Source organism: Equus caballus, chromosome 12 (assembly GCF_041296265.1).
Source record: "Equus caballus isolate H_3958 breed thoroughbred chromosome 12, TB-T2T, whole genome shotgun sequence".
Classification (NCBI taxonomy): Eukaryota; Metazoa; Chordata; class Mammalia; order Perissodactyla; family Equidae; genus Equus; species Equus caballus.
The window spans coordinates 50,152,307-50,171,082 of NC_091695.1; the positions used below are offsets into that span (position 1 = coordinate 50,152,307).

General features: G+C 59.4%; 1 protein-coding gene and 1 long non-coding RNA gene across 4 annotated transcripts in view; one reads left to right on the forward strand and one right to left on the reverse strand.

Moving 5' to 3' along the window:
• On the reverse strand, nt 1-6,423 carry LOC111776018 (uncharacterized). Of its 2 annotated transcripts, XR_011423775.1 has the most exons (6): nt 5,893-6,423; nt 5,564-5,705; nt 3,767-5,346; nt 2,791-2,968; nt 2,396-2,498; nt 1-1,282 (listed from the first exon to the last, which is right to left on the reverse strand). It is a non-coding gene; the product is annotated as an uncharacterized lncRNA (long non-coding RNA). The 2 variants fall into 2 exon arrangements; XR_011423776.1 differs by lacking the exons at nt 2,396-2,498; nt 2,791-2,968; nt 5,893-6,423 and having other exon boundaries at nt 5,564-5,838.
• ANO9 (anoctamin 9) overlaps nt 2,585-18,776 on the forward strand; it is a 19,067-nt gene continuing 2,875 nt past the window's right edge. Inside the window, exons 1-18 of one of the 2 annotated variants that reach the window (XM_005598407.4) lie at nt 2,585-2,687; nt 8,731-8,805; nt 8,902-9,027; nt 9,194-9,339; nt 10,516-10,562; nt 10,678-10,736; nt 10,819-10,892; nt 11,831-11,965; nt 12,100-12,196; nt 12,367-12,427; nt 12,552-12,634; nt 12,776-12,880; nt 12,968-13,126; nt 13,203-13,239; nt 13,501-13,612; nt 18,114-18,171; nt 18,275-18,372; nt 18,548-18,678. In XM_005598407.4, the coding sequence (XP_005598464.1) occupies nt 2,682-2,687; nt 8,731-8,805; nt 8,902-9,027; nt 9,194-9,339; nt 10,516-10,562; nt 10,678-10,736; nt 10,819-10,892; nt 11,831-11,965; nt 12,100-12,196; nt 12,367-12,427; nt 12,552-12,634; nt 12,776-12,880; nt 12,968-13,126; nt 13,203-13,239; nt 13,501-13,612; nt 18,114-18,171; nt 18,275-18,372; nt 18,548-18,678 (1,609 nt within the window). In that variant the 5' untranslated portion in view covers nt 2,585-2,681. Of the gene's footprint in view, nt 2,954-8,730; nt 8,806-8,901; nt 9,028-9,193; nt 9,340-10,515; nt 10,563-10,677; nt 10,737-10,818; nt 10,893-11,830; nt 11,966-12,099; nt 12,197-12,366; nt 12,428-12,551; nt 12,635-12,775; nt 12,881-12,967; nt 13,127-13,202; nt 13,240-13,500; nt 13,613-18,113; nt 18,172-18,274; nt 18,373-18,547; nt 18,679-18,776 lie in introns of both variants that reach the window. The other variant, XM_070229051.1, reaches the window with a different exon arrangement.

An 18,776-nucleotide genomic window follows, 5' to 3' on the forward strand; every position in this document is an offset into this window, starting at 1 on the left:
TTTATTATGACAATAAAGTAAATTTAATAATAAAGTTTATAAAAGTGGTGTGTGGTGTTGTAGAAAATTCAAAGAAAGCAAACTAAAGCAAGAAAAGTATAATTCCACCGTCCGTAGTTCATATCATCCAGCAAATACAAATACCAAATGTTAAATCTGCTCTTCCAGTCTTTTAAGGCATTTTGACTGAGTTGAGATGAAAAATGAATATACGTTTGCAGTCGATGTTTTTTCACTTGACAGTATCAGCATCTTCCTATGTTCTCAGAGACTCTTTGAAAGCATCGTTTTCAATGGCTGCTTCATCAGAACACGAATTGACCACGTTTGCTCAGAGACTTCCCTGTCTTTGAACATCTAGGTCGTTTACAATTTTTGACTCGAAGGACATATTTATACATGTTTTCATCCCGGATTTTGTTTTGGATAGTTTACAAAAAGTTAAATTAATAGACCAAAGTATAAACAATTGTAAGTCTTTCGATTCTGTTGTAGATTTGCTTTCTGAGTGGGCTGCACCTGTTTTCTCTCCAGCCCAGATGAGATGAGATCTGCCCTGACCTTCCATCCCTTAAGCGTCCCCTGGGGGCCTGGCCAGTGCTCCTCCCCCAGGCTGGGGATGCTGCCTTTGCCCCAAGGGCCCACAGGGGCCGGCTCTCTCGAGCAGCAAGGATCTCAATGTCACTCAGGTTCTCTCACACCCTCGGAAAGGTAGGAATGAGAAGAAGCAGTGTTTCTGAAGCAATAAAATTGGGAACGCCAAATAAAGAGAGCAGCTGTGTAGACACTTGAAATGATGTCTGACTCAGGGGTGACATCCATAATGCGCTGGAGGATTGGTTTATGGTAATGTAAACATCCACGGAGAAGGTCTTGAGCAGGACACTGGGAGTGGCAGAGTCCAGGAGCTGGCTGGCAATGTGGACCTTGAGTTCCGATTACTGGTGCTCAGAAACCCTTGCTGACTGTTTCCTGAACTCTTAGCCAGCATTTGAAGCCCTCTGGCCTGTGCAGAGACGTCGGGTTCGCCCAGTGTCCTTCACCTTCTTCCTTAGGAAAGACAATCACACTTCCCAGGCTTCCTTGCAGTAGGCCATGTGACTGACCACGTGAAGCGTGGTGGGCCCCTCCTTCACTCTTTCTTCTTCCTGCTGGCTCTAATGTGGATGTGATGCCCAGAGCTTGAGCAGCCATTTTGAACCATGTGGTGGAACCATGGGCTTAAGGTGGCAGAGCAACAAGTTAGTGCTAGTCCCAGACTGACCACTTCCAGACTTCATTTCTGGGAGAGAGAAATGTACTATCATCTGGGATTTTCCCTCACACCGATCTTAATGCATTTGTCCAAATCTGCTCCATCAGAGTTGCACAGGTTCTGTGCTGCCAGATCCCTCCCTTGTCTTTGCCACCTCCTACTTCACTCATGGTCTCTGCTGCTATCACAGCCTGCCATGGGGTCCCCCAAGCAGAAACATGGGTGGGGCCATGTTTTCCCTGGGGGAACCGGGAGCAAACATGTCCACCCAAGTTCCAAACCTCAGGGTTGCATGGGCTGCATAATGCTGTACCCTGACACTAGGGGTGCTCCCTGCTCCCCTGTGACATTGGGGGTGCTCCCTGCCCCCATGACATTGTGGGAGCGCCCCGTGACCTTGGGGATGCTCCCTGCCCCCTGTGACATTGGGGGTGCTTCCTGCCCCCCATGACATCGTGGGTGCACCTCGTGACAGTGTGGGTGCTCCTTTCCCCCCTGTGACATTGGGGGTACCTCCTGCCTCCCCATGACATACATTGTGGGTGCTCCCCATGACATCGGGGTGCTCCCTGTCCCCTCGTGACATTGGGGTTGCCCTCCGCAACGGTGTGGGTGCTTCCTGCTCCCCACAGTTGCCCCCTGTGCTGCTCAGTGTTTCCGGGTATCTGGCTTGGCTGAACTCCTGCCCTGTGTCCTCAGCTTCAGAGCAGCTTTCAGAGTGCGGGCACCCCACCTCCCTGTTGGGGACAGTCTGCTGTCTCCCACGGGACAGTCTTCAGTTGCTGCCCTCAGGCCTCAGTTGTCCATGCAGCCTGGGGCCAGCCATGTGTCCTCAGGACCCCAAGGGCTCCCCTTCCTGAGCTGGGGTCCACAAAGCCAGGGCTCAGGGTGAGAGAAGACAGTTTCTTTTTGGGATCTGTCTCTTCCTCAATCCTCCATGCCCCAGTTTCTCCTCTAAGGGAATCAACACTGGACATGGGGGGTAGAGGTTTGGACACTCTGGAGGGGACCTGGGGAAGGTGAGTCCTGGTGTCAGGAAGAGTGATGGGGAGCAGGGGGCCAGGTGATACTGTTGGGTGCTCATGTGCCCCCCACCCTGCTTCCCCCCAGGAGGGGGATGCCTATCTAGCTCCGCCTTACCCTGGAAGCCCTCTGCAGGTGAACTTGAAGGCTCAGGTAGGGGGAGGGGTCCCCCACCGGGCCTCCAGGAAGGTGTCTGAGGCCCGCTTGCTCCTCCCCATGCCTGCCGGCTCGGGACCAACGGAGGAGTAGGGAGGAGAGAGCAGGGAGGAGAGAGAGGCGGGGGGAGAGAAGGGCGAGTCCCACGCGGAAGTCAGGTAGACGCGCCAGGCGCCTCGCAGCCACACTCGGTACCCGCACCCCGACCGCCCGCCCTGCTGGCCCGGGACATAGTGTGGCCATCAGCATGCAGGTGAGTCCCGGCTGCGCGGGGTCCACACCTGCGCCAGCTGCCGCAGGTGTTCCCAGCCACGCCCACCCGGCCTGGGCCAGCCCGCCAGCCCCACCAGCCTCACCTGGAGAGTGCCTGCTGAGTTCCCTGCAGCCCCAGGCCGGGCTGTGGTGTGGCGGCCAGAGCCCGGCGGAGCCCTGGGCTCCTGGGGTTTGGGGCAGGAAACAGGAGGGCAGCTTTCCGCCAGGCCAGCCAGGGATTCTGGGGACCCCCAGGCCGGGCTCTTGGTGAGTGTATGGGGCCTAGATGGGGAGGGCATGTTCCTCTTTGTCATCGTCCCCCTGCCGCCTCCCCACCCCCAGCCAGGGCAAGGACCCCCAGACCTTGCAGCTTTGCCCTGCAGCTGGCATCTGAGAGGCAAGGGACTGTGGCCTCTAAGGTGGGCTGACCTGGGGTTGGGGAGGCCCAGGGGACCAGCTGGGCCCTCTACTCCCTGGGGGTCCTGCCTCAGGTGGAGGTGGGGGCTGCTGGATTCTGATTCTGAGGGACAGAGCAGGAGGCTGTGGGGCCCCCCTTGGAGGTGGACAAGAGAACATCCTGGGAAGACATCCTTCCTCCCCTCTTGCAGGGAAGAGGTCGAGGAGGTGGGGGCCAGCGCCTGGGCAGCCTGGGGAGGAGATCCACGCAATGTGGGGGGAGAAGCCAGCCTCCCACTCTGCCTCTGCCCAGGGTGTCCTGAGCCTTTCCAGAGCCAGCTCTGGCACCCTGGCCACTCAGGCTGACCCAGGCACCCCTGCCAGCCCCTTCCTCCCATGCCAGCCCTCCCAGGGTGGAGGAGAAACTTGGGGGGACCGGGGTAGGGGAGAAGTCGCACTTGGTTTGGCTGAGGCGAGAGATCAGCCCTTTGGGCAGGTGCAGATGCAGACAGTGGGGAGGACCTGGTGGCCCCAGCCCCCGGCTGGATCTGAGCATACCCCTTCCGGCTCAGATCCCTTCCGCAGCCCCTCATTGCCCCCAGCTGAAGCCCAAGCTCCACAGCTGCCTGAGCAGCTCCATGGATCGCCCTCCATAACCCGGCTTCTGCCAACCCCTAGCCTCACCTTCCGGCAGCTCCCTTCTTGTTCTTTGTGCTTCTGCAAAGCTGAAGTGCCGAGGACAGAGTCCCTGGGTGTAGTAACTACCAAGTCCTTTCAGGTGCTGAGGACCAAGTCTCTGGGTGGTGCTGAGTACCAAGTTCCTTGCTGCCCGTCATGGTCTGTCCACACATTTCCCTCTCCCAGGAAGGCTGCCCCCACTTTTTCACCTCCTGCCAACCTCTTGCCCTACAAGGCTAAGCTCCAGGCTACCTCCCCTGCAAAGTAGGCACCTGCCCCTCCAGGCCCGTGTCTGCTCACACCGTGCACTGCCCAAGAGGGCTGAACGCGGGGCGGGCTGCCTCGTCAGGGAGTGTCTGGGGTGGAGGGACACACGAAAGGATGAACTGACAGATGACGGACAGATGGATAGCTGAAGGGGGGCGCAGACGACCGGCTTGCGAAGCTGAGGAGGCAGGGCCGGGGGGCATTTGCTCAGGGAGGGTGGTCACAGGGCGTCCGGGCTGGGCGAGCACGGATGGGCTTCTCTGTGTGTGGACATTGGTGGGGGCAGGCAGGTCCCCCTGCTGGACCATGAACCTGCAGCGTGCCCATGGGGCCAAGCCAGGAGGGCAGGGGTGTGACATGCCCCTCACACAAGGTGGGCCACGGAGGGCGAGGGGAGGCCCATGCGTGTTCTGTGTGCAGCTGGGTGACCTCACATGTGTGCTGCATGTTGCCCGCTGGGCCAGGCCTGGTCAGGACCTGGGTAGTGGTCACATCTACACAGCTGTCTCTTCCATCCCACTGGTGACCTGGAGGCCAGCCTGGGAAGGGCCAGGCAGGGGCAGGAGTCCCCAGCTCTGAATCTTCCTGTCCCCGTGAGGAGGGAGGGTCTCCCAGGAGCTGCAGCATCTCCAGAAGTTTCCCCATCCGGAGCCAGTGGTGAGCCCACCGGACTCTGGCCTGTGCCAGGCCTGGGACCCTGGCCCACTGCGTGTGTGGGCTGTAGGGGGTGGGGCTAGATGGACTGAAGGGAGATAACAGTGACCCCAGAGCCTGAATCCCTGATCTGTGTGCAGGGACGTGCCGGGGGTCCGCCCATGGCAGGGCTGGGACCCCTGAGGTGGAGTGTACAGGGGAGCCCCTGCCCTGGCTCAGGGATCTGGGAGCCTCATGGGCACATGTCTTCCTGGAGGTGGGGCTGGTGGCCGGGGCATGGGGGTCCTGGACAGCCCGCTTCGGGCGCATGTAGCAGTCTGCTTGGCTGGAGGTGGGCTTGGATGGGGATGCTGACCCGAGTGGACAGGAAGCAGATTCTCAGAGCCTGCTCTCTGTCTGGCTGTGGACCAACCTGGCTGCTCCTGTGGCTGCTGGCCCATCGCCGAGGAGGGACCAGGCGGTGATGAGGCAGCCCTCAGGTGTGCGTGTAGCTTTGCTCTTGGGGGTTCTCCCTGTCCAGTGGTCCGAATCAATGGTGGGGGCCAGTGCCTGGCGGACACCTTAGGCGGCATCACTCTCCACTGATCCAGATAGCATACGAGTCCCCAGGGGAGATTGAGTCAGCCTTTTCCAAGAGGCTCTGGGTAACCGTCCCAAAGCTGTCTCTGGTGGGGCAAGGGGTTGTCTGTGAATTGGGAGCTGCACCAGGTCCAGCAGCCTCATTTCTGGGGCCACTAAGGGCTGACCTCCCACCTCAACCTTTGATGGTCCCTCATGGCCACCCCTTCTTCCCAGGCTCCTTCCTCCTGCCAGCATCCCAAAGTCCTACCCAGTCTGGCTTCCCTGAGCTGCCCCTTCCCGCCCTGGGGTCCCCTCTCCCACCCCTGATTGTCCTGCATGGTCTTCAGTCTCCGCCCTGCTAATATTAGGGGTCTCTCCTTCCAGCCTCTGCCAGAGGAGCTCGGTCCCGGGCACAGGGGGCATAGGGAGGGCCCTCCAGGGTCTGAAGCCAGCACTGGAGCTCCTGAAAACATAAGGATCCATTTCACTGACAAATTTCTTCAGCACGACACTTACTGAGCCCTATGGTGGGCAAGTCACAGAGCTGAATGCTGGTGACACAAACGTCCCCGGTCCCCTCCAGCCAATACTTACTCTCTTCCCTGAGACAGAGGCGCCTCAGCCCGGGACCCCTGCCCCTCCCTGCAAACCTGTCTGTGAACGGCCAGTTTCTCCTCTGGCTGGAGACGGGGGAGAAGTTTCAGGTCTTGCCGGCCACACCTGAGCTGAGGGATCTGTGGGTGTCGGTGTCGTGGGAGGGCAGAGCGCCCGGGAGCAGAGAAGGTGATGCTGGCGGGGCGGAGACGGCTTAGTGGGAGACCTGCGCCGGGCAAAAGGCCAGGGTGAGCCCACCCCAGGTGATTCCCACGGGGCGAGAATCTCAAGGCCCAGGCAGGAGCCGCAAGTGGGTTTGGGGCACCAGATGGCATCTACACTGGCCTGTCTCCACATGACTGTGACATCCGGTGCCTTAGAACCTGCAGTCCGTGGTTGGATTTGATGTATTTCCTGGCTTCTGTGATTGAGAAAGAGGGGGCCCAGGCTGTCCCGGAGCCAGCAGTGCTGGGTGGGCATGGGGTGGGGGCGGGCGGGTGGAGCAAGGTTGCAGTTTTAGCGAAACAAAGTAAAAAACAGACACCTACTTAAATTGAGTTCCACATAAACAATGACCTTTTCAGTATAAGTATGTCCCATGCAATAATTGAGACATACTTATACGAAAAGTGTTTGTTGTTTATTGGAAATTCAAGTGTGACTGGACGGCCTACATTTCACCTGGCAGCCCTCGAGACAGACTGGGTGGAGCAGTCCAGTGGGGCTTCCTGGAGGAGGCGGGTCTAGAGCTGGGCAGGAATGTGGTTGGGAAAGGGAAGGGATAGCAGGTGGGAAGACCAGCAGGGGCAGCAGAGAAGACGGGTGGTGGAGTAGGGTGCGGTGCAGTGGGAACCACCTTGCACCAGGCTGAGGGCTCAGCCGGGGAGGAGCAGGGCCTTGCTGGGGCTGTGGGGGTGTAGGCTGGCAGGAGCCCAGGGCCAGTGGGGGCCATGGAGGGGTGAGCGGTGCCCAAACCTGCCAGCTGGTCAGGGCAAGGTGGGGTACTCAGACAGACACAGCCCCCACAGTGGCCCCCACACCCAGTCCCCTGGGACGCAGCAGGGTCCCTGTCCCTCCGGGATCCATGTGCCTCTGGGAGCTGCCAGCTGGGACGCGGCTAGGGTCCCTCTCACTGGCGCACACACAGCGTGCTCACGCCACGCTGGGGCCACAGGATGCCCTGTGCATGGGGTGAAGGCCCTCAGGGCAGATACCATCACTGTCTGAGGTGGAAGAGGTAGATGACCTGGCCCGAGGGCAGTGGCGTTGGCATCCCCTGGCTCTCGGCTCCAAAGCCAGCGTCATCTCCTGGCTCCTTGGCCTGGGGCGCCCCCTGCCTGACCTGCTCTGACCATGTGCCCTTGTCCCCACCTCCCGCATCCCCCACCCCTCAGCCATGCGGCTCCCCCAGCGAAGGGGCCTGGTCACTTTGTCCTGGCCTCAGTGCCTGCTGTCCATTTGCTCACTGAGCATGAGCCAGGCCTGAGCCCACGCCCACCCAGACGCTGACCCCAGCACACCCAGCTCCCTGTTCCTGTGTGTGCACTTTTAGCACAGCTGTAAGAATTCCTGAAGGGCTATGGAGATGGTACAAGGTCCCCTCTGCCCTTCGCCCCACCTCCCCAACGTCAGCGCTCCACCACCTGAGGCACCCAATGCCGCCCCCTTGACCAGCTTTCCGTGTGTGTCCTTTCCTGTGGCTGGTCCTTGCAGGATCCCACATGGCACGTATCGTCATGTCTTCTTGGCACCCCACCGCGTCCATGACAGTCCCTGTGTCCCTCTTTGTCCTTGTCCTCCTGACTCTCAAGTCTGCTCGGGCTCTGGGGAAAGTCCCTCTGAGGTCTCCTCATGCTGAGACAGGACCAGAGGTTCAGGGAGGGGACCACATACTATGACCTCACATCCTGTCAGGGGGTCCCTGACATCCCAATGATGTCACCGTGACTTGACCTTCATCACCAGGGTCGAGGGGCATCTGCCGGGTCCTCCTCTGCAAAGTGACTGCCTTTCCCTCCCGCGCTTTCTCCATTAGTCACTAAGTCCAGCCCACACTCCCTGAGGGATAATGAGCGAATGTGTGACATTTGTTGATGCTGCCACAAGGATAAACAGATACTCAGGGAGAGACTGGGAGGCTGTGCACATATTCGCTTCCTCCTTCAGGTTCTGCCCACTGACCTTGGCATCCATCTGTCCGTCCGTCCTGGGTGTGCCCACAGCAGTTACTTCTGTGGGGCTCCCATCAGACTCACCATTACCCAATTCAGTACCGTGTCGTTGGTCCCTGACACCCCGCAGCTGCCCACTCGTGCGCCTGTGGTGTGATCTTCCACCGCGTCACAGAGTCTCGTCCACCCGCCCGCCCGCCGATGGGAATCTGGGTTCCCTCCACAGTTTTGATGTGAAATATGCTGCTGTGAGCACCCCGTCCACGCCTCCAGGGGCGGCTGGGCCAGGCCGGGCCGTAGGGTCTGGGATGTTTGATTTTGTTTCACAAATTCATGCACCGACGTGCACCACGGCAATACACAGGGATTCCAATGATTTGCTGCTGTCTGACCCAAAAACACCTGTGACCAGGGGCCTAGGAGGCGCCACCTCCTGGTCACTGGCCCTGCGTTTTCCTGATGGGCCACCACCTGAGCACCCTCTCCTGTGAGACCCTTTGCTTCTCTGTCTGTCCATCCATCCTGTCTCATGCGTTTCAGGGGCTCTTGGTGTAGATTCCCAAAGACACCTTCACTGCTTGTCTGTGTCGCACCCCTGGAGCCCGGCCGCAGCTGGACGGTCCTCTTGTTTCCCACCTCCCCCTTCTGTTCTCGCCCCTGGTGCTGGAGGCCTGGCCCAGGAGCTTAGCAATGAGCCCGTCCCTCTGTCTGCCCCCACCTCAGGGGGAAGAGAGCCTCCAGTTCCTGGGGGGGACCGAAGGGGACAGCTTCCCACTGGTAGAGATCAATACTTGTGAGGTGAGTCTCGCTCGGACCCTTGGGAGGGGTCTCACCCCCTCCCCCTGCCCTGTGCCTGGCCCACCCCGTGCCTGGTCCCACACCTTCCTCCTCCAGACTGAGGCCTCTGAGCAGTGGGATTATGTGCTTGTGGCCGATCAGTGCACCCAGAGAAACCCCAGGCAGGCCCACCAGCAGCAGCGGTTCTTGGAGGAGCTCAGCAGAAAGGGCTTCCATCACAAGGTGGGCTGGCTGAGGCCCGGTGCCATGCGAGGGTCATCGGATCTGGGTGGGTCCTGTGGGGGAGTCTGGGGAGGTGGCCTGTGACCTTCTGCCTGAGGTGGCAGTGGACGAAGGGGCAAGGGTTCTGAGGTGGTGTAGCGGGTCCCGTGCGGTGTCCTGCCCCCAGAAGTTGCAGGACAAGGAGAAGATATTCTTCGGGATCCGAGCCGACAGCAGGATCTTCAACCTGTACCGCACGCTCCTCCTGGAGCCTGAGAATCCTGCCCCCGGAATGGAGCCGGCCACACTGACCCCCATCCCAGCCACCACCAGGTGAGAGCTGGCCCAGAGCCTGGCCAGGAGGAGCCCTGCCGCCCACATGCCCTGTCCAGGCAGCGAGGCTCCCAGGCGTGGTCTCAGGGTGGGGCCTTGGGGCAGTTTTGTCTCTGTGATAAGGGATGAAGGCCCTTCTCACCTCTTGAGGTGTCCTGAAGGTTACACATGACTGGGTCCCCAGGACCCAGAGGAGAAACCAGCCTTAAAGGGCCAGCAGCATTTGGAGAGGCTGAGGGGATCCTCTCAGCCGTCCCTCCTGGCTCTGAGGTCGTCCCGCACAGACCCCAGATGTGGGTTCCCACCTCGCCCCTCCTGACCGAATGCCCTTCCCTGGACTTCTGTCCCGACCTCCATACACCCACCGCCTCCTCTGTCTCCAAGCACCACTTCTCCCCTTGACCCTCCAGTCCTCCCAGCCAGCCCTCCCTACTCCCTTCCCCACCACCTGCCCAGCGGGCCCAGGCCCCGCCAGCCCAGCTGGGACCCGGCAGGTAGAGATGGCAAAGAACGCTCCAAAATTTGGATTCAAGACAACAGGGGGCCTCCTGTGAACACAGGAGAACTGGCTGGTCGTGGGGAGGCAAGGGGAGGACGGATAAGGAGAGGCACCTTGATGGGGCCTGGGAGGAACAGGCTGTGGAGAGTGCCCTGGGACACCCGAGGGACAGCGTCTCACAGGAAGATGTTTTAGAGGAGCATAGCTCTCTAGTCAGGTGCCGCTGTGCTACTTCCTGGCTGTGTGGCCTTGGGCAAGTTACTCAGCCTCTCTGAGCCTCAGTCTCCCCACAGGCAAGATGGCTCACGGGGTATAAAGAGGATTCATGCACATAAAGGTGTAGGGTGTGCCCTGGACAAATGGGGGCTCCAGGTGGGAGGTGTGATTGGAGGTGGGGGGTCTGGGCTGAGTGTTGGGGTCCTGGGAGGAGAGGGACCATCCCTGAGGGAGCCTCACCCTGGAGCCACGGGGCGGCTGGACCCTGGGAGGATTTAAGGAGGTGGGGGGTAAGCTCATGGTGGGCTCCACTGAGTCCTGGATTCTGGGCTCTGGTCAGGCGGTCAGGGCAGGTGGGCTGGGGGCTCTGCCAGGATGGAGAGGGGCCTGAGCCAGGCCAGACAGAGGGCGGGGTCCACCGAGGCCACATGGGCCATCCTGAACCAGCTCCTGTGTTCCAGAATCCGAATCGTCAACTTCATCCTGAAAAGCAAAATGGCAGCCGGCGGTAAGGACGGGATGGGCAGGGGGCCTGCACGGTGGCCACCAGGACGTAGGGAGGAGATAGCAGGTCCTCCTCACCCCTCACTCCTCTCTGACCCGAGACTCCCCGTGACCCCCAGCCACCTTTGAGGATTTGGTGAAGGACGGGGTCTTTGAGACCAGGTTCCCACTACACAAGGTGAGGGGTGAGCCGGCTGGGAGAGGGCCTGAGGGCGGGACGTGGAGGCAGGAAGCTCTCACTGTCTGCCACCTATGCCCAGAGGGAGGAGGACCTGATAAAGAAATGGGCCCAGTGGAGAAACATGTTCCACAAGCAGCCGATTGATGAAATCAGGTAATGCTGCCCCAAGCAAGTCACCTGTGCCCCCATAGACACATCTGTGCCCCCACAGATGCACCTGTACCCCCACAGACGCACCTGTACCCCTACAGATGCACCTATGCACACCACAGACGTACCTGTACCCCCACAGACACACCTGTGCACACCACAGACCCACCTGTGCTCCCACAGACGCACCTGTGCCCCCTACAGATGCACCAGTGCCCCCACAAACGTACCTGTACCCCCACAGATGCACCTGTGCACACCACAGATGCACCTGTGCGCATCACAGATGCACCAGTGCCCCCTACAGATGCACCTGTGCCCCATATAGACGTACCTGTGCACACCAAAAACGCACCTGTACCCCCACAGATGCACCTGTGCACACCACAGATGCACCTATACCCCCACAGACACACCTGTGCCCCCTACAGATGCACCAGTGCCCCCATAGATGCACCTGTACCCCCACAGATGAACCTGTGCACACCACAGATGCACCAGTGCCCCCTACAGATGCACCTGTGCCCCATACAGATGCACCTGTGCACACCAGACACACCTGTGCTCCATACAGATGCACTTGTGCACACCACAGACGTACCTGTGCCTCCCACAAATGCACCTGTGCACACCACAGACACACCTGTGCCCCCCACAATTGCACCTGTGCCCCCTACAGACGCACCTGTGCACACCACAAATGCACCTGCGCCTCCCACAGACACACCTGCACCCCCCACAGATGCACCCGTGCCTCCTATAGACACACCTGTGACCCCCAGGACACACCTGTACCCCCCACGGACGCACCTGTGCCCACACTGGCACACTGATGCCATCACTACAACACTCCTTGCCCCCACATGTGTCACGCCCACCCAGGCGCTGGCGTGTGACGTCACCCCTGGGGGGTGGCTCTGACGGGGCAGCTGTGGCCATAGGGACTACTTCGGTGAGAAAGTGGCGCTGTACTTCGCCTGGCTTGGCTGGTACACCTACATGCTGGTGCCTGCCGCAGTGGTGGGCGTCCTCATCTTCCTGAGTGGCTTCGCCCTGTTCGACACCAGCCAGATCAGGTGGGAGGCTGGGCTGGGGGCTGGGAGGGGGTCCCGGGGCCAGAGATGGGGTGCAGCGGGGTTGGGGCTGGGGGCAGGGGCAGGAGGGGCCTGTGTCAGAGAAGAGCCCACACCAGCCATGCCTGCACCCCCAGCAAGGAGATCTGCGAGGCCCACGACATCTTCATGTGCCCTCGTGGCGACCACAGCCGCAAGTACCACCGGCTCTCAGACACCTGCACCTTTGCCAAGGTTTGCCACTTGGGGCCTGGCTCACCCTGCAGGAGAGGCCTGGCCTGTCCTCCCAGAGAAGGGGAAGCCGAGGTTGGGTCCCTGCAGAGCTGGGCTCACCCGTCCCCCCGGGGGGGGATGATGGGTCAGGGGAGGCGGCCCCCAGGCCACACATGTGCCTCTCTCCCCAGCTCACCCACCTCTTCGACAACGACGGCACGGTGCTGTTTGCCATCTTCATGGCTGTGTGGGGTAAGTCACCTCAGGGGAGCTGGCCTGAGCTCCAGGGCCACTCCTGCCCCCAGGCCCCTGGGCCGCCACCCCCACTCCCATCCCAGGGACACCCTGTGATGCCTCTCTGTGCTCCCGGCTGCAGCCACGGTGTTCCTGGAGATCTGGAAGCGGCAGCGCGCCCGTGTGGTCCTGCACTGGGACCTGTATGGGTGGGACGAGGACCAGGTGAGTCGGGGCAGGTGTCCAGGGCCGTGTGGCCACAGTCCTGGGTCTGCCGTGGCGGGGAGTGTGCCCATGTCAGAGGCGTGTGCATCTGTGTCTGAGGCGGGGGTCCCATGTCTGCGCTGTGTCCGGCGCCCTCTGCAGGAGGAAATGGCGCTCCAGCTGATTAACTGCCCCGACTACACGCTCCAGCCGTACCAGCACTCCTACCTGCGAAGCACCGCCATCCTCGTCCTGTCTCTGCTCATGGTAGTCCTGGGGGACCCGCAGCACGGCTGGGGCCCGGGCTGGGGACGGCACTCCTGAGGCCTACCATCCTGGCCGCCCCTCCTGCAGATCTGCTTCCTGATCGGAATGGCCCACGTCCTGGTGGTCTACCGCGTGCTGGTCACCGCCCTCTTCAGCAACTTGCCCATCCTTGGGGAGCAGGTGACCACGGCCGTGGTGGTGACTGGAGCCCTGGTGCACTACGTGACCATCCTCATCATGACCAAGGTGGGAGCGTGGGCAGGGGAGGGTGGGGAGGACCCTGCTGAGGCCCCAGTGAGCCTGCCGGTCTCCCCTCCCGCAGGTCAACAAGTGGGTGGCACTGAAGCTCTGCAACTTTGGTGAGATGAGGGCCCAGCCCCCTCTGGCTTCTACGGGAACCACAGGAAGCGGATGGGAGGATTCAGGGCTGGGGTCCTGGAGGCCGGGGAGGGGCCTTCCTGCTGTCTCTGTCGCCACTCCCATGAGAGGGCAGGGGCGCACACCTGGGAGACAGGTGAGGGGCGCAGATGCCCCTGAGTTGGCAGGATAAGGACTGGTGGGGTGTGGGGCTGCCGTCGGGGCGAGGGGTGGGTGCGGGACAGCCCCACGTCTTCTTCCAGAGAAGCCCAGGACCTTCTCGGAGCGAGAGAGGAAGTTTACCATCAAGTTCTTCACCCTGCAATTCTTCGTGCACTTCTCCTCTCTCATCTACATTGCCTTCATCCTGGGCAGGTGGGCCACCACCCCGCACCCCTCCAACTTGCCTCTCCCCCCTTAAAGGTGGAAATACCTGCTCCTTCTAATTCTAAAAGAATTCACGCTCAGAACAAGTGGAGACCCAGCATAGAAATGCGTGAAGGGAGCCCGGACTCTCCAGTCCCCGTCCCCGGAGGTGACCCTGTAGCCGGTCAGTGGGTCTGCCTGGCTTTACTACACGTTTAAGTCACACACATACGCCCAGTGACATAAACTGTTCTGTCTTCTGAACACCTCCATCTGCTTTCCGCGCTGGACACACAGTGCGGGCATCAGCCGCATCCGCGTCGGGGCCAGGCCTCCTTTTAAAACCCACCGCGAGCGCTCTTCCTGGGATGTGCTGGGGTGCACAGACCCCTCAGGTGGTGCATGTTTCAGTGACTTCTGGTTTCGAGCTTTATCCATAAAGCTGCAGTGAGCGTCCCACACGACACGCACGCATACTCGCTCACACTCCCCTCACCTCCCCAGTCAAAGTGAAACGAATCCTTCAGATTCCGTCAGTATACTTTTTTGTCTTTTCTGAAAATAATTGTTCCATTTGTTCTGGGTTTGCTTAGGGTTTGTAAAGTGCATACACATTGCCAATGAATCCCAAACTCTCTACCAGAACTTTAAAAAACCCCAACCCCTCCCAGTACGTCCAGAGCTGTGGGGCATCCCTCTCTGGCCCTGGAGGGCCGTGTTTGGCCCTCCGTCCTGGGAAGCCCTCAGTGTCCGCCACGTAGGAGCCGGGTTCTCCCGAGAAAGGCGGATGGAGAATCCGATGTGCATAGCTTCCCCTTCACGGGGGGCCGGACCGAGCGCTTGCTGGAGACAGAATTTCAGGCAGACAGTGTTTTCCTGACTTCAGAAGGGTTTTTGTCTCCGGCATGCAGCATGCATTCTGCAGGCCCCACCTGATTGCAGTCCTGACTCTGCACACCCAACCCATCCCGGCCTCTGAGGTCGCAGCCCTGCGTCTCGGTGGGTCTTCTCCATCCCACACACTTCGGCGCTGGCTTCTCTGCTCTGCCTCACCAGCTTGCTCTCCCTGGATGATCTCCACCGTCACACAAATGTGCGTCCCCTTCCTCAAGGAAGCCTCTCCCCTCACGTCCTTCCTGCTCTCCCTCCTCAGCACCGGCCGCCCCCTCCCCTGCTGGCTCTCCCCCCTCTCTGACTCCAGCTGTCCCCACGCCCAGGCTCTGTCTGTGACTGCAGGCACCATCACAGACACCACCTGGACACACCAGCGAGGCCGCACGCCCCCACCCAGGCCTCTCCCTGGAGTCCAGACTCAGACCCAGCTGCCCCTCGGCACCCCCACACAATGCCTCGCAGGCGCCCCAACCTTACCGCGTCCACAGCTCATCCCCCATCGCCCGCCTTCCATACTCCACTCTTCCAGCACCTGCCCTGCTTCCCTCCGTCACCCTCCTGTCCAGGACGCGTCCCAGGGGGCATGGGTGCTTGTCCATCACTGAGTGCTCAGCGCCCACAGCAGGCCTGGCGTGCGGACTCCAGTCGGGCAGCTGAGAGAGTGTCATGCCGGAGCCTCCATCCTCCGGTCCCTCTCATGTCTGACGACGCCTGCTTTCGTGCCCTGCCCCTCCTCCAGGATCCTTCCTGTAAGGAAACTGGGCCTTCTGAATTCACCACCTAATTTTCTTTGTTTTCTTCCATTTTTGTTCCAGCTTCTGTGAGTTTTCTCACCTGTGTCCCAGCCCTCTGGCTGAACATCCTACGCCTGTTTGCATCCTTAGTCTCAGGTGCTCCTTTCGACGTCTGCAGGCTCCCCACAGCCTGCCCCTCGTGCTGCCTGTATGGCTGTCCTTGTCTGAGGACGGGGCCTCTGTCTTTTTCTTCCCCTCTGGCGTCGCGTCTGTTCTTTCCAAGCTTCTTGGATGCTCTTCCTTTGATTGGTCTCTGATTTTGATGTCAGAGACTTTCTTAAACGTCCTCGATTCTGGGCCACCTGTCCGTAACTGAGAAAGGTGTGTGCCAGTGGCTTTGCTCTGGGCCACGTGTCTCCCATCAGACCTCTTGCTCCATTGGTCCCTGGAGGGGAATTCCTGGTCTCCTGCCTGGAGGCGGAAGGACGCTTGTTGGTGTGCTGGGAGCTCAGCTGGGGCGGGGACAGTATGGGATCACAGCGTGCACCCGACATGTTCTATCTTAGGTGCCACAGGTTCATCAGCTCTGATCCGCACAGCAGCCCATGGGATAGGGACTCTCTGATCCTTGTCTTACAGATGAGATGACTGAGGCCCAGAGAGGTTAAGAAACTACCTAAGGGTCACACAGTCTGTAGGTGGAGGAGCAGACAGAGGCCAGAGGGTGTGGTTCCAGAGCTCAGGTCCTCCAGCCTTGCTTGTGTTTGCTGCCTCTGTGGGCGAGGTCTCTGAGAAAAGAGGCACAGCTCCAGCTCGTTACTCTGGAGGCAGAGTTCCTTTTTTATGTCCCGAGGCTTGTCACATGTTCTTTTATGGTGTCTGCTTCTCATGCCCCGCTTGAAAAGGCCTCCCCCTCCTCAGGATTAGAAACCTGTTCAGCTGTGATTTCCTTTAGATGTTTATGGTTTCGGCATTTTAAGCCTTCAAACCTTTGATTCGTAAGGAACTTGTCCTGCTGTGAGGGACCCTGTTTTATTTTTTCCGAATGAAAGCCAGCCATCCCCAAGCTGTATGTGGCCACTGCATCACCCCCCTCGCCCCTCGTCAGACACCGCAGGCCCTGCTTGCTCGCGTCCAGCCTCTCTGGCTGTGTCACCCCGGCACCTTCCTGTGATAAGTGTTGTTTCACAGCTTCGCTTTTAGGCAGGGCCAGCATTCACGACTCTTCTTTTCCACTGTTGCTTGATTACGGTTATTTACACGTTTATTATTCCAGGTCGACTTTAGAATCCTTTTGTCCAACTACATCGAAATTCTGTGGGATTTAGCTTCAGATTGCAGTAAAGGTATACATTCTTTCAGGGAGAATCAACATGGATTCCCTATTAGTTTCCTGTGGCTGCCGTAATGAATGCCCACAACTCTGGCTTTAAACAACACAGATTTATTACCGTACTGTTCTGGAGGCCAGAAGTCCAAGAGGGGTCTCCCTGGGCCAAGATCAAGGTGTGGGCGGGGCTGTCTGCCCGGGGCCTTGGGGGAGCACCTGCTCGCCTTTTCAGCCTCTGCAGTTGCCTGCCTTCCTCCGCTCCTGGCCCCTTCCTCCTCCACCCTCAGAGCCAGCAGCTCAGGCTGCGTCCTTCTCACCCACCGTCTCTCTGGCTCTCCCTCTTCCTGACTTAACGACCTTGTGATCACCGTGCAAGCCTGGATAAGCCCAGATAAACCCGGATAAGCCCGGATAAACCTGATAATCCCTGCATTGTAAGGCCAGCTCATTGGCCACCGTGACACCCTCTGCCGTGTAAGATAACATACTCTCGGGCTCCAGCAATTAGGATGTGGACGTTTTCGGGGGCCCATCCTTCCATCAGAAAATATAATCTATTCGTGTCTTTTTTTATGTTCTTTTTAAAATTTTTTAAATTTAAGATGGGCACCTGAGCTAACATCTGTTGCCAATCTTTTTTTCTTCTTCTTCTTCTCCCCAAAGCCCCCCAGTACCTAGTTGTCTATTCTACTTGTGAGTGCCTCTGGCTGGGCTATGTGGGATGCCACCTCAGCATGGCCTGATGAGCAGTGCCATGTCCACGCCCGGGATCCGAACCAACAAAACCCTGGGCTGCTGAAGTGGAGCACGCGAACTTAATCACTCGGCCATGGGGCCGGCCCCTTTCATGTTCTTTAGTCGTTTTACGGTTTCCTTCACCTGGGTCCCACTGAGTTCCTGTGAATCTCACTCTAGTTATTTTATAATTTTTGCCTGCATCTGTGACGGTTATGTCCTCCTGCCACGGTGCCCAGGATTTTCTTGCATCCAGGAAAGCAAGCAGAGCTTGACAGCAATTTTGTCTCCACTCTGAGCATTTGTCCGCTGTTTTATCCACCCAACCTCTCAGTTGATTTATTTTGTTTTTCCAGGTATATAATCATGTTTCCTAAAATAGTAATTTTTCCCGTTGCAAATTTATACAGTTCCAGCAGCGAGTTAAGTAACGGTTGTCGTGAACTGGAACAGGAGTGCTTCCAGGGTTTCACCGTTGGGTATGAGCGGAACTTTGGTTTAACATAGCTTATGTTTTTTACCATGTTACGGAGAGCAGGTGATTTCCACACAAAGTAACCCCAAGTGCACAGCTTCCATGGGGGAGAAACTGAGGTCACTGTCACAGGCCTGTCTGGGACGTGCATCTGCACGTGTGAGTGAATGCAGAGAGGGTGCGTCTGGGTGTCAGCCGTGCCTCCAGCACCAGCCTCTGCTCACCTGCGGGGCGGGCGTCTCTCCTTCCTGCCTACAGCACCCTCTGTCCTCTGCCCCACGCCCACCCAGTCAGAGGCCAGCTGCCACCTCCGCCCCACTCTCAGCCTCACTGTCCTTCTAGGATCAACGGTCACCCTGGGAAGTCCGTGCGCCTGGCGGGGTTGTGGAAGCTGGAGGAGGTCAGTCTGTCCTGGATGCCTCACTGCCATGTCCCTGACCTACCCTTCCTCCCGGGCCTCCCCCCACACCCTCCTGCCTGACCTCCCACTACTGACCCCACAGTGCCATCTCAGTGGCTGCATGATGGACCTCTTCGTGCAGATGGCCATCATCATGGGTCTGAAACAGACGCTCAGCAACTGCGTGGAGTACCTGTGCCCGTGAGGACGCCCCCCCCCACCCAGGGGCCGCCCAGCCCCCACCCTCCCCTAGGGAGCACCTGAACCCGCAGGCCTAGAGCGCCACCCCTCTCCCCATTTCCCAGAACCAGCGGTTCTGAGGGCCCCTCAGCCCCAGCACCCCTCCTTCTCTCCCCCCTGGTTCTTGTCACCCCAGGTGGCTGGCCCACAAGTGTCGCTTGAGGCAGGGCCGCATGTCCCAGGACCCCGAGCTGAAGGACTGGCAGCGCAACTACCGCCTGAACTCGGTCAACATCTTCAGCCTGTTCGACGAGTTCATGGAGATGAGTATGTGGTGGAGTTGGGGGTGTGGGGCTGACGGGGGGGGGGTGCCTACGAAGGGGAGAACTTGCGGGAGGAGAGGCCAGTGCCGGAGGGCTGGCGGG